The following is a 14,977-nucleotide window of genomic DNA, read 5'->3' on the forward strand; positions in this document are numbered from 1 at the left end:
CACATTCCATGAGGAAAAAATGTACAATGTGCACATTACAATTTTTCTGTTGCACTTGGTAAATGTAGAAAGTGTTAGTGTTTTTTGTTAGTACATACTACTATAAATGCTTCCTCATAGTCTGCAAATGAATGACACCTTACAGTAATTCTCATATATACAAATGTGTGAACGCATGCCCTCACATCCCCACACGTCCCATTCCACTCTTTAATAAGTGACACTGAACTGCCTTGGATAAACGGATCAAACACATACACACACGCACACACACGCACACACACACACGCACACACACTCTACATCCACAAAATATAAACAGAGCTAAATGTTCATTTTCATTTGCCGCCTGTGAATGATACTAGGCTGAGATTATGTGAACTTTTCAAACTTTTCATGTTTACAATCCAGAAAGGTTTATGTTTATTTCACCTAGTTACTGTTAGGTCATATCGTAAACTCGATATAGATGCTTTAACCCTGCAAATCACAGCTTATGGATATATCATAAATATTATTTTAAAATGGCCTTTAGACAACCATGCAACTTCATATAAGCTCTAATACTTATTTGCACTTTAATATGTTTTTATGCATACCCAGAATAAAGTGACCTGCAGACAGGTTTTTGAAGCCCTATTTGTTTCACTTGTTATTAGTTTTCAAATACTAAAATGCATTAAAATATCAAAATAATATACATTTGACAAAATCTTTACATTGCAATAGTACTATGGTGAAACAATAGTGTTCAGAATGAAAGTTTACATTTTAGCAGTATTAAAGTTAATATTCCACAAGACGAAAATGACAATTATGGAATTATCAGTTTCATATATGATTGTTTAATTTCCAGCAATAAATTTAGTTATTTGGGAATTTATATCATTGTTGCAAAAATGATATAAATTGCCATTTTGAATTTTTAAAAAATTTTTCTTTCTAATATTTTATTTCTTATATTTCTATTTCTAATATTGTAGGCATATATTAGGTAAATTATAAGATTATGTTCTGAAGGTATGATGCACATTTTCTGATTTTCAAATAAGACATGATATTGCATAGTGTGCAGTGCATTACAATGCTATTCATTTCTTGTACTCCATTCTGATTTTTGGAGAGTTGTTAATAACTTCAGCAAGTAGAAAAAACAGAGGACATTGTAAATCTCATTAAAAGAATATTTTACCATGTCATTGTTTTTACTTCTCTCTGTCTGAGTGTTCTCAACCCTGCCCTGATCCACACAAACAGATGCAAATTGCTCTGAAAACTTTACATAATGTAACTTGGACCCATTTTAGCACTGCAGCTGAATGGCTTTTAAGGGGGGTCTAATTAATCTAAGTATAGAGGCAATGGGCCCACTTGGAAGTTTTTCACTTCTTTCTCTAGCCAAAAGGAAAGAATAGGATCAAGCCCCCCTTTTTTGTCCATAGAAAGGTCCGCCTCATTCCACTATTTATGTAACATTACACAGTTTTATACCCCTGTGAGTGAAGGGAATCAATCACATTATCTCACTCCTCGCTCCTCTTCAGCTTTTATAAAATGTGTGATAAGGAGTGTAAAGGAGTAATTCCAGAGGTATAAGCGACGTAGAGAAATATTCACCGTTATTTCAGGCCTGCACTTTTTAAGCAGCTCCATAAGCCTGGTACTAGAGTTGTCAGGTGCTTGGCTAACTAGGCAGAACAATAGGGAGAGGAGAAGCAGAAGGCTAGAGATGAATGCTTTGGGTAAATCAGTAATGGAGCTAAAGGGCATACGCCTGTGGGGAATTTGCTGGCTTATAAAAGAGCTTTAAGAGGCCCTCATTCATATGGACCCAAAGAGATTTGAATTGCCCCCTTCACAATCACTTGAAAGGCTGAGCTCAGGGTGTTCCGAAACAAAGTGGAAATCACGCTGCCTTTCAATGGTTCTAATAAGCTTTTAACTATTTTACATTATGGCGTTACCCTCTCCTTCTCCTCTCCACAAGGCATTGTTTGGCCATGCAGCAGGCCAGTCTAAATGTCTGATTTATACTTTTCTTCATGGTGAATTTAAACCAAAAATCTTTCAAAAACTGAAAGAGAAATGAATGGGAGGCATTCACAGGGTTTATAAGGTATAAAATGGTGTTCATTATTGCTGATGTTTGGACTTGTATAAAAAAAGTGTGAAGATGGAATATCTTTTTATATTTCAAATAAAAAAATAATAATGAGGCTTGATAAATCCCTGTTGTCGCATATTTTTGCATAGTTGATTTTTTGGGGGGAGTTGACATATATGAACTGTATAATATTTATTTATTCAAGTCACAGGACATTACACTATGAAATAAATAATGTTTAATGCCTCCACAGAAATAACTTTTTAAAGATTCTGGTGACTTCATGACAGCATCTTGGTTGCCATGGCTATTTTTACTGCCCTGGAAATTGCTGCCATGCGCTGGCTGCAGGGGTCATGAGTTCATCAGCAGCCTGCCTGCACCATCTACTTTAGCTCAGTGGGGCTGAGTGTGGGGGGTGGAGGGGAGGGGAGAAAAAGAGGCGCACAGCCAGATCCGTCGCCCTCTGGATGACACCCCAAAATTTTGGGAACCCTCAGCAGTGTGGACACTGGGAATTTCATGGTAATTGTTGAAGACAAGGAGGAGGGCTTGACCTTCTTTGCCCTGATTAAGTTCTCATGAAAAAAGTCATGGCCTGGCCCCAGTGATGACCCAGACAGTAAAACTGAGATGACTCCTCTGAGGATGGTGAGGCAGCAGACCTCCTGCATTGAGATTACTGTTTGTACTGGATGATAAATAAACTTATACAGTATCATAAAAACAGTTAGTTGCCCTATAAAAATTATACAGAGTATATAGTAAAATGCACACTGACCCACACCTGCTTACAAAAGGACAACTTAATAACCCGCTGCACACTATGAGAGGCTATTTAAACTGGACAACAAAACATCCTAACAAATTGTATGCACGATCTTAATTACCATTATACCAAAGACACATAAAAGTCACATGTGAAAAATGGATTTACTTTACTTAAATTTATACATAATCTATTATGTCCACATTGTTTACATAACATGCAAGTTTTCACAATTAGAGTATTTGTTTTTATTTTCATGTTTTTTTTTAAAACAATGATTTGATTGAACAATAATTGTCTATTGCACTTTCAGATGCTTTCCCACATATTCACATTATCACATATAAAACACATTTAATCGCATGTGAAATGTGCTTTTTATGTAATAGTAATCTGTAGGACATACATTTTAATTCTGCAAGTGATATGTCATTATTGTCTGCTCTTCCTTAAATGCATCTTAGCATTATCCAGCTAAATCCTTTTCTGGATCTTTTTCTTTTCTTTATTCTCTCTTTTCTTTATTTTTAATTCCATCACATAGTAGAAATACACAGGATCTTGTAAGTAACTCTCTTTGCTTGAGTGGTCAGTTTTTGTAATAGAATCAATCAAGTGAATATTTCTCTGTCTGTAATTATAGGTCACCAGAGACCAGTGCAGAGGGGAAGCCATGTCATCAGTCTTGTTGCTAGTGGTGTCGATACAGGTGCAGAGCCACTGCAATATGGAGAGAGAAGGGGAAAAGGTTATCTTGTTTTCCAGAGAAAGAGATAGATAGATGGATATAGAGAGAGAGAGAGAGAGAGAGAGAGAGAGAGAGAGAGAGAGAGAGAGAGAGAGAGAGAGAGAGAGAGAGAGAGAGAGAGAGAGAGAGAGAGAGAGAGAATCACATCTGTTTGTCCAAAGCACAAGCTAGGATTGAATTTCCCTGATTTTTATCAGCGGTCTCTGAGGAACTGCTTCCCCAGAGTTAGAATTGGGTCAAAAACAGCCTTCTATTTACTGGGGCATCAAAGTCCATATAGTGTGCATAAGGGGCATCTGCATGGCTACCCTTTTGATTGACACTTTCCTGCCATGGCGAGCGCTGGGGCATCTGCTTGTTCCTTTTGGCCCTGGAGAAAGGTAGTGCTAGAGGGGGGGAAGATTGGTCAGAGGTGACAGTGCATAGCGATCCAGGTAGATGGTGCTCCACCTTTGTCAGCGGCCCTACACTCCGAGCCACTCCAGGCTAATGAGACGGCACTTAACATGCTCCATAGCACTTGTAACCTGCTGCCAACCACTTTAAAGGCACTTTTGACGAGCATCCGTTTCAAGTATACACACACACACACACACACACACACTCGATGTATTATTATCACTATCCTTGTGAGGAACTGGCATAACTAAGAATTAATCCAGTTAATAAAAGCTATGCCTTCAAATAAAGCTAAGCTTAACCTCAGTAAACCAAAGAAAGTATTTAGGCACATTTAATTGTTTAAATAAATGTTGCAGTTTTAGCAAATGTTTCCACAAGTGGTGAAAACTTTTGGGGACATATATAGTTGCACACAATACAATTAGATTAATCTGAAAAATGAACACAGTGTTTTAAAGTGTTGAGGCATTCATATGTGTTTTCAAGTCAATTAAACTTGTGATCATTGCAGGGTTATTTTGCTCAAGACAAAATAAAACAATAACAGTAGATCCCTTTTCCTTTTCTTCTCACACAATAGTTTACCTATAAATGGGGAATACACAGGCATGGTCATTTATACAAAGGAAAAGTTGAACTATTGAAATGCGTGTTTGTGTGAGAGAGTTAGGAGGCGGAGGCTGACCGTAGGTGTGTGTCAGTGGCTTTCCATTACAAATGAAGACAAGGTATCTTTACATACTGCAGGCAGCCACTCGGAACAGGCTGCCCTCAGGCAAGTGCCCTCTGTCTCTTTGTCTGCCTCTCGTTCTAAAGTGGATATTTTTAAGCCTCAAACCAGAGGGTTGGCCTCTTCCTCAGGTTATGGATGACATATGCCTAATCTGCTACACAGGAACATCTGCACTCACAGTACAGGTGGATGTGCTTCTCAAATGACTGAACCAGTGATGCAGTAAGTGGAGCAATGCATTTTGGTGTAACTAAAGGACCAGATACACATAATCAAATCACATTTCAGTGCTCAGATGTCTAGAAGCTAACACCTGGCAAAAAATGTTAAACAACACAAACCTGCATACATTACAAATAGTGATCCATGCAATGTCATTTTACAACAATGATGTTTTAAGTACATATCTTCCTGATATATACTGATAAATCACCTTGTATTTTGCCACCCTCCAACTTAACAATATTTTTTTAGTAGTTCATTTGCAAATTAAAAAGACCTTCTCGTATTAACATCCCAAAAACTCTTAGGAAATTGGAGAGCATGCAGCATACCTTAGGCCAATATTCACTTAAATTCTCCATTCAGTTCATTTGTATAGTGCTTTTAACAATTGTCTCAAAACAGCATAGAAACAGAATAAAAATGTTAAAGTTTAAAATTAAGTTACTATTTATCTCTAACATCTATCCCTAATGAACAAGCCTGAGGTGATGATGGCAAAGAAAAACTCCCTGAGATGATATAAAGAAAAAACCTTGAGGAAACATATGCTATCCACCTTCAGCTCAGAGCAAGGTGTAAAACACTAATTGACACATTTCCACCTTCTCACACACAGCAAGCAAGGACAATGAAATCTTGACTGTCTAAGTTGAAGAATGCAGATTAGGGGGAGACTAGTGGCAAAAGAGGAGGAAGCCCCTGTCATCCCACTGAAGAGACCCAAGGGGTCTTTACTCTCAACATTCCTGGCACACTGTGGTTCCACTGCATGGTCAAGAGAGCACACAAAAAAGGTTGCTGTATCGTAAAACTGACTGTAGGAGAGTTGTGAAGCAGGAGGGACTTGAGATGAGGGCATCTTTAGTCTATCAGACAAAGAATCTAAAGTGGGTGTACAAATTGAGAACAATGTTAAGGAATTTACAATGAGATCAGTACTGTTCTTTTGTGCAGACTGAATGAACAGATTAAAACCCCCTGTAATGTTACAGTTTGTAGCTCACATATTGGAGAAGATTTCTGGAAAGAATTCACGACACCACTGGGCATATTTCTGATATACTAATCAATGCATTTTTCTGTTATTTTGTTCATATTTCTAGTTTATTATTTATTCATTTATTTTCACACATCATTCAAATTTGTACATAAATTATATAAAAACAGTTAATTGCTTGGGTAGTGCCAAATAGTATGTGTCAGCTGTATACCCAATTACACTCGAAATAAGCCTCTATTTCCCCAACAGATCATTAGTCACCTTAATCACTCTGCACTGCTGTCAGAAGTTCTTTCAGGTCTCTTCAGGAGTCAAGGTGTGAAGCTTTCTGTTAGCTAAGGGGAAGGATTGTACTGATCTGAAGGTGGATTTTGTCTCGGGCGGTCTAGGGAGTTGTCAGCACTCAACGACTAATCCCTGTTTAAGATAAAGCCAGTGAATTAGGCTCAGAAAAGAATCCAGGCATGCCACTGTTTCTACTGTCATCTAAAGTACAGAAATTTATAGTTGTATCAGCCATATCCAAATGTCAATAATAAAAAAATAAACAGAACAAAAACACTGACACATTGAATCATAGATGTTGAATCATAGATTTACTTTATGCTTTCTTCTAAAGTGTATGGTCTTCTACAGGATTTTCAGGAAGTATACACACATCACTTTTTCCCCTACCATCCCACCTTCTGTTGTTCATTAACTTGTGGTTATTGTTTAATTGTTTTTTTTTTTCTATTGAGTTATTGGGTGTTGTCTTGTGGCACTCTGGGTATTTTACAATTGCTCAACCATCTTCTGTCCATTCTTTTTAATCTCACAGAAAGATTCACTTTTCATGCCCAGAGTTTAGAAACAGTGGCATGCTGTTCTCTGCATCTCTGACTGAAAGAAGAGGAGGAACACGACACATTAAAATCATTTATATGTAGTTGCTAATTCAGAATTATTGCATCATAAACAGTGAATGTATTAAAATGTCAAAAAATATAACTAAATATTTTACTCATTGTTATACTATAACAATATAGTAATCACAGCTTCCTTTGTTATTTTGTGAACAACAGTGATATTTGGGTACTTGCTGAATAGGTCTGAATACGTCTGTATAGATCATTTGAGCATCCCAGTAATGTCAATGACTGAGTGGGAGGTGTAGTTGTGTGCTCATGGCTGTACAAACATGAAGGACGTTTTGATGTTTTTATGCCCATTGACATGAAGGCCATCTCCTTGGGATGTGAGAGGTCTCTTGCCCCTAAATGACCTGTGACCTATGTGAGTCTTGCCACACTGATACTGGTTTTCAACCCTGAGGGGATGAGTGGCCTGGAACAATGCACGGTTATGAGACTCAATTGTAGGCATTTTATCACTCTTTCAACATGAAAAATGAAAAATGATTATTTTAAATGCTTAAGACTGTAACAATGTACAAATAAAACACAGCACAAGTTACCAACCAACCTTATCTAAATAATATTTAAATAATAATTCTGGACAGAAGCAAAGTGTGAAACTTAGGTAAAATTTTGTTGTTTTGCCTTAAGCTGCCATGTGCCATGGCCAGTATTGGCCAGTATGTGCACTTTTTCTAATGAGCGTAGTTTAGTGGGCTGGTAATAACGTGATTGCAGTGGATTTAATTCATGCTGCAAATTATTATGGCCCTGTGCCTGGGAACAAAGACACTCAAAGCTCTTTAATAAGGTCTCACTTTTATCACCACGCCTCGCAGTGATACATAAAGCATTATTATGGAGCCTGAAGTGCGCTGGGAAAACCGCAACAGGTGCCACTGCTGTAGTGTTGCCAATGTGCTGCGTGCAGCCATGCAAGCTGTATGTATGTCAACGGCTTTGGTGCCTCAGTGCCGTGGGCTTGGGTCTGTTCCCTTCCCGAACCACCTTCTGTCTTTTATCCCGAAGTGAGGGGGCATGCGCGTGTCCCGGAGGCTTTGAGCACCCGGTATTGTTCCCTCCGATCCCCGACACGTGCAGTTACAAGAGCCCTGGCTGGACCTCACGCGGAACTCACCAATAGAGGATTTAACCCGAACCCCCTTCCAAATCCACACAGCCGCCTTCACAAAGATCTTCTAAAAAACTCACACCCGAGCCTGTGTTGCTCTCAAAAGACTGAAAACAAATGATCATTCTAAAAATAAAAATAGTATATTATAAATAATACTAGATCAATGTTTTGATCATATTTTAATAACGAATTATCATTTATAATAACGAAGAAATTATTAACAACAACATTTTGGACTTTTTATTTGATTCAATTAGTGGATTTGATTTGACATGCTCCAATAACGAATAATCCAATAATTACAAATAACCTAAAACATTGTAATCCTTATTTAAAACGAGATATAATTAAATTTATAGTTTTTGCCAAATGAATTGATATACTGGCAACAAATAAATAATGTTAAATAATTTAAGGGAATATCTCTCGACTTGTATTGAAATATTGTAGTTAAATATATATCCCAGACATTTTCTTCAAAATATCTAGGAATTATTTTGATCAACAAATGACCCTTAAAATAAAACGAAACTTGATTTATTGTATTGCCTGGATTAATGTGAATCATTCTATACGAATATCCAAATCCTCTTAAAATTAAATTGGGGCTAAATAAGATTAGGTTGTAAATGTAAATGTAACATTTGAACATATTTTATGCTTATATATATTTGATTTGATTTAAGTTATGAAGTCCAATAACTGAAGCTTGTGAGTTTACTAATTATTTTTATAAGGCACTGGTATTTGTAAAGACTATGCTGTGTTCTTGGAAGATGGATGAAGTAACGCTTCAGTAAGCATAAAGCTTCATCACCTGCTGCATATGGACGCTGTGACCGTTATTAACTTTGAATGCGTCATGACGCGTCTTTGTCCCGCCGCGCACAGGGAATCGGAGTGACGCTCCAACAGTCAAAAACTCATTACCAGTCTATTACAATTTGTGTTTGAAGGATGTGTGAGTTAGTTACTGAGTGCAAAGAAAACACCTAGAAGGATGCATGATCTTCGTAAAAAAAATTATATTTATTCGTACAAAAAGTCTGTAACAACTTATACTTTGAGGTAAATACATAATAGAATAAATCTCTTTATATACAATAAAAATACAATATCATGAAAGCAATGGGTTTAATAAATAAAAAGGATGTAACAGTAAGAACTCTTCCCTCGTGTAAAAGGGTATTTCTGTACATTGAAGAGAACAGTATTTCCTGGGGTCAAAATACATAATGCATAAGGCCAGTAACTTGTCTTTTTGACGGCCTTTCATTCTATTGTCATAGCGTTCAAACTGCATTTTCACGCTCGCTTTTCTGCTCTATCAGCCTAACAAATTGTAAAATTGACTTTTCACCTCTGACGGCTAAAAGCAAATCTGTCTTCTCAGTACGCAGCATAATTTTCCCCTGACTGGCACTGAGGTCGAGCTGGAAGAAAGGTGGGAAAAAGTGCAAAGGTATGGGAACCTCTTAAGTTCAGCAGTACAAAACGTAAAAAAATATCATTCTCATTCGCGAAACTGGTGCTAGTTAAGGCAAACAGTGAACATCTAATCTGTCTCTGGCTCTGCACTCTTGCTTCTAATAAAGGGCAAAGGAAATGTAATTTTCCCTTATTAGGCTAGCTACAGAAAGTTTGGGACTAGAAGATAGCTTAATAAATGACAGGGTAGCTGTGGTAGCGGTAAACAACATCTGCTTGCAGAAATCCATAATCGTCCATAGCCTCCGGGCTGCCGGGGTTAGAAGAGCTATAGGATGGAGAAGAGCCTGAAGAGGAGGCGCTTGATGCCCATGAGCACGCATCGCTCCCCGGGCTCGGTACTTCCGTCATGCAGCTCACGGCTGGTGAGGAGTCTCTCGCTTTGTTCCCCCGCTGGTCCGCGATGCGGATGGTTTCGGACAGTGCCCAGATGTAGTTGTGCGCGAAGCGTAGAGTCTCGATTTTGGTGAGCTTGGTATCGTCCGGGAAGGCAGGCAGCACACTCCGCAGAGCGTCCAGCGCATCGTTCAGGTTGTGCATACGGTTCCTCTCGCGGTCATTGGCTTTCAGCCTGCGGTTCTTCTTTACTACGTGAACAGCGGCGTCGCTGCGCGCACGACCTCTGCGCTTCTTTTTCTGCTGCAGCTCGCCAGCGTCCTGTGCGTTTCCCGACGACGCAAACGAGGACGCAGGCGAGGAGACATGCATGCTGCCGCGAGAATCCTCATCATCATCCGTGTGAGGAAAGGAAAAGTCGCAGCTGGAGCTGTCCATATCAGAGAACGCACTCTCCATTGTGGTGCACATCCTTTACTACCTATGGAAAAATGCACGAAAGAAACGATTAGTAAATTATCCAGATTTACTCCTGCTGGGACACATTAGAGTGGAGACATATTCTGCATCGCATACATACCTGTTGACAGTTTGGGAGGTACGTTAAAGGATCAGAGCTCTCGCTGGGAAGCCAAAGTCTCAAAGATAAGTTTGTGTTGAAGTTTTAAGGCACGCGTCCGTCTCGTTCTTGCACTTCAATCAGCTCGTGCGAGCCAGTGAGCCTGGCACACGACTGACCTCAGTTACCTTATATACCCTGATAAGACAATGAACGCACCCCCCGCGCTTTGGCATTTCGGTGAAGGATGGATGAATGGGTTGCATCAGGTCTGCCCCGTGCCGCACGGCGATCTCATTAGCATAATTTATGCCAGTTGTTTGTTCGCCCTCTGAAGCGTGCCTGTAATCACCGCTGGCCAATCAGAGGGCGAGAACGCTTCGAGCCACGCGAGCTCCACTGTTGCTATCTGTCCTCGGAGGAGTAAGTCCGCTTTAAGTTAAACCTCTAAAGGAAAATGAAAAGAAACCCATAGCCAAACTCAGTGGAGTACACAGACCCCCAGGCAAGGCACACTTCCTTAGATTGGCAAGACCTTTTTTTCCTATGGTGCATATTTTAAAAATGCTTCTCACCTATCAAACTTATTAATAAATATTTCGCACTCTGACTGTTATGCAATCTGTAAAATTAGACAATGATGATGATCTTAATTATTCCACTAAACATGATTTATTTTTTTATTATTTTTTGCTTTTAAAGCATGACCTGCGTTAAAAATGTTTGAAAATGCATCATTTAAATATTAATGATTTATATACTTTTATTATAGAGAATAAAAAAAAACTTTTCTAATGTAAGATTCATGTTGCAGGTCAAAGGATTTTTGTTTTGTTTTTTTATTTCTATTTTGGACATGGAAAAAAAACACCCAAAAAACAACAACAACAAAAATAGCGCAGTGTTACATCTCCACAAGTGTTGCACTTAATCCACTTTTCTCATCTGAATTTAAACCAGATGAAAGACGCCGTTAAATCATACTGCCCCGCTATGCGCAATTTCTTAAGGTTTATTTAAAGACATCTTTATGAGACAGCCATACAATTGACCATTAATTATTCAATTTATTCAATCGTCTGCATCTTGCGCCCCCTTTAGAAAGAGATAGAAAGGGGGCACTATTTAGGAATAGTTGGAGGAGAGACCTGCAGCGCTTTTCTCCTTGCGGTATTATGAGGACAGGGGGACAGTCATTTATAAATAATTACACAATGTTTAGAGTCTTCAGGCATGTATAATATATCAAAGCGATTATAAGGTGAATTGTTCTATTGTGCGTGTCTCCCAGCTCTCCTTTTCAGCTCTACACGCCTTGTCCCCCGTCCAATTTTTGCGCCTCTGCGCTTTTGTCACTCATTTTCTTCTCGGCCTGCAACACTCCAATAGCATTATTCTCATTCAAATGGTCCCAGCATGAACAAAAACACCCTGCGCTCAGAGGCACTTTGGAGCTTTTGCTGCGTGGCCTGAAGTTAGTGCCAGTTTAAAGCATGTATACGTGATATAAGATCTGGGCCGACATCTTTAAAGAAAGGAATCAGACTAGCTTTTATTATTATTATTATTATTATTATTATTATTATTATTATTATTATTATTATTATTATTAAAATCTCTGTTCGAGCTCCAAAATATTTCTATTTTATTCCCGGCTCTGTGCTCCACGCTTGTGCACTAGCAGTGAACTTGTTTTATTGCTTTAGTTTTTAAGGGGCCTCCGGTGGCGCTGCTGCATCTCAGACACTCCTGTAGGAGGAAGAGGTCGATTTTATTATTACAACACCAACCTGTCAGCAATAACTTCAAAGACGCAAAACAGCTTGAATGCCTATTCGGCTTACTTAGGACATTAGTGATGTGCCTTAAAACGTGCACCTTATTGCACATATAAAGCGACTTATTTCCATAAAAGTGATGGATTGAAAATGGGTTTTGCAGAGAGAAGGGAGCGGTGGGGGTGGAAGGGTGGAAGTTTTTTTGCCCACAGTTGAGAGGGGTTGCCAAGGAGATTTTGACAGGATTAGGCACAAGTGCACGGGATCTTATTGCATTTCAATAGCAGAAACACGTGAGAAAATGAAACAAGCGCATTACTCAAAGAAGCTTTGAGCAGCTCCTCTCAGGCAATCTTTACACACAGCTTAAGATGCAGACAAAATGTAGAGGAAAATCAATGCTTAATGCAAAAAAAAAAAAAAAAAAAAAAGTCTTATTCACACTTCATCAAGACACGTCCACTGAGAAAAAAACGCACGAAAGATAATGCAGTAATAAATTTATAGCGGATAGATATGTTTACGCATGGCAGGTGTGTGTGTGTGTGTGTGTGTGTGTGTGTGTGTGTGTGTGTGTGTGTGTGTGTGTGTGTGTGTGAAACTTCATCCTCTCGTCCCAGGCAGTCCAGTGTCACTTATTAAAGACTGGAATGGGACGTGTGTGGGACAGACATCTTTTTTCTTTTCATGAATGTGTCTCCATTTATTTCATATCTATGTGCGAAACTCGAATTAAAATTCAATTTCGGGTCTGGCTCAGCATTAATCCCCGGGTATTAACGCGATTACTGTTCGCAAAGGGTCTTTGAGTCAGAAAGTCTGATAGAAGTTTTCACATGGTAATCCTACGAATAATCCCTTCCCCTCTACTGAAGCCTGTGGACCCTTTTCTCCTGCTTCCAGACCCAGGCAGGGTAGAATAGGGCCATTACTCTTGAATGATAATTAATTCCTTACTCCAGTGCCTCAATTGTACCAAGACACCACTCCTCACAGCAGAAAATCACCTCCCCACACACACACACACACACACACACACACACACACACACACACACACACACACACACACACAGAAAAAATGAAAACAACTTGTGATTTGTTGTTATGTTGCTTATGCAATTATGTAGTTATGTATTTTGTTAATAAAGACAAATTTGTTAATTTTGTTTATTTAAAACTCCTGTTAATATTATTATTAAAATGTAATGAACTATGTTTGACAGTATTATTTCTATTATTATTATATTTTCTCAAGTTTTACTTTAGCATATCTTAAATCATAATTTGCAGAATTAGTAGACAACTGTTTTAGGAATATTTTTTCTAAAGATCTCTTTATAGATCTCAGTTTCACTTCTTTTCACTCAATTTATTTCCTGCATTTACAACCTTTCAAAACAGGTGCTATTATTAAGATGTTTTGGAATCTCATTACAGGCTATCTAAATGCTAATTTGAGGTCTGTATTGTCAACTGGACACAAAATGTACCAGTATGTGAACCTTACACTATCAATCAGGTGCCAGAGTTTAAAGACAAACCCTGCAGCGAGGCATTCACTTGTCTTTGCGTGTTTGTGCAAGTGCATAATTTACCTCCAGTTTACCCTGCATTAGTACTCACAATAAGACCTGTGTCTCTAAAGACTTTATCATTCAAAGTAACCAGGGCAACTAGTTGGCAAAATGTGAAGAAGCTTTGCCTACGTTATACCATCGTTGAAAGAGGACAACGCACAGTGCTGCCCTGATTAATGATAACTACCCACACCTGACCTTGCAGGGCTAACACATACATTACAGAGGGCTTTCAGCAGCCTAGTGAACTGTAAATGTGTAACTAATGGCACGTTCTCTACTTCCTATTTTTGGTTCCCTCTATTCTCCCCAGCCTTGTGCACTGGACTGCCTGTAGGCACATTTCATTATGTCCCTCTTGCTTTAATGCTTGATTAGCTATAATGCTGTAAGATTTTTAAGTTCACAATCAAACATATTTAAATTTAATATAGGATTTAATGTACTCTAAAACTGTGCCAAATCATTTTAAACATTAAAAGAAAGCAGTATAGGTTTTATAGCTAACTAACTAAATAGAGTTTACTGTCTTGTCTGTTATTATAAAAAGATAACCTATGTACGTTACAGTAAATCACTGAGAAAATATACAGTACAATGTAGCGTTACTATATGCAAACACTGCAATAATAATTCCGTAAATATTAAGTATATACAATGCAACACTGCTGCCAGTATTATTCATGATTCTTTATTTTTGTTCATATATCCAAAAGGTTTTACAATGTTGTAATTAAAATTGGTTCAACAGAATATCTTGACCAGTACATTATGAAACACTTAGATTTATTTAGCAGTCAGCAATTATTACACACTCATCACACATTTTTTAATAACATGCCTCTATAGTTCCACCGTTGTTGTTTTGATTTGCTGTCAATGCCCACTTCTCTAACTAACCGAGACATGAAGCTGGGTGATAGCATCACTTGTAGGTGCTCAAATAAGCCATATGGTTTGAAGTGCAATAACTTGAAGCTGGAGGCAACAAAGGCGTAATTGAGAAGGGGAAGAGGTCCGAGCTTGACTCGGCAAAGCTGCAAAAACTCCTTTTTTCACCCTAATGAAGCTGTTGTCTGGAGATTCTGCATTGGGTTGGGAGGATGGTGCTGCACGTGATTTGTCATACAATCTGAATCTTTAGGAGGGCCAGAGAAAGACCTCCTCTCCATATGTCTGCTTATTTTGCATCTGAAAGCTCCGGGTAGAGATGGGGGCAGAGAAG

At 38.5% G+C, this 14,977-nt stretch overlaps 1 protein-coding gene across 1 annotated transcript; it reads right to left on the bottom strand.

Annotated features, from left to right (window-relative positions):
• Nucleotides 1-9,671: 9,671 nt before the first annotated feature.
• On the bottom strand, nucleotides 9,672-10,307 carry neurog1 (neurogenin 1). The gene has a single exon (XM_060885795.1). It carries the CDS (start codon nucleotides 10,305-10,307, stop codon nucleotides 9,672-9,674), a length of 636 nt encoding a protein of 211 aa, XP_060741778.1.
• Nucleotides 10,308-14,977: the final 4,670 nt, after the last annotated feature.

This window comes from Tachysurus vachellii, chromosome 13 (genome assembly GCF_030014155.1).
Source record: "Tachysurus vachellii isolate PV-2020 chromosome 13, HZAU_Pvac_v1, whole genome shotgun sequence".
Taxonomy (NCBI): Eukaryota; Metazoa; Chordata; class Actinopteri; order Siluriformes; family Bagridae; genus Tachysurus; species Tachysurus vachellii.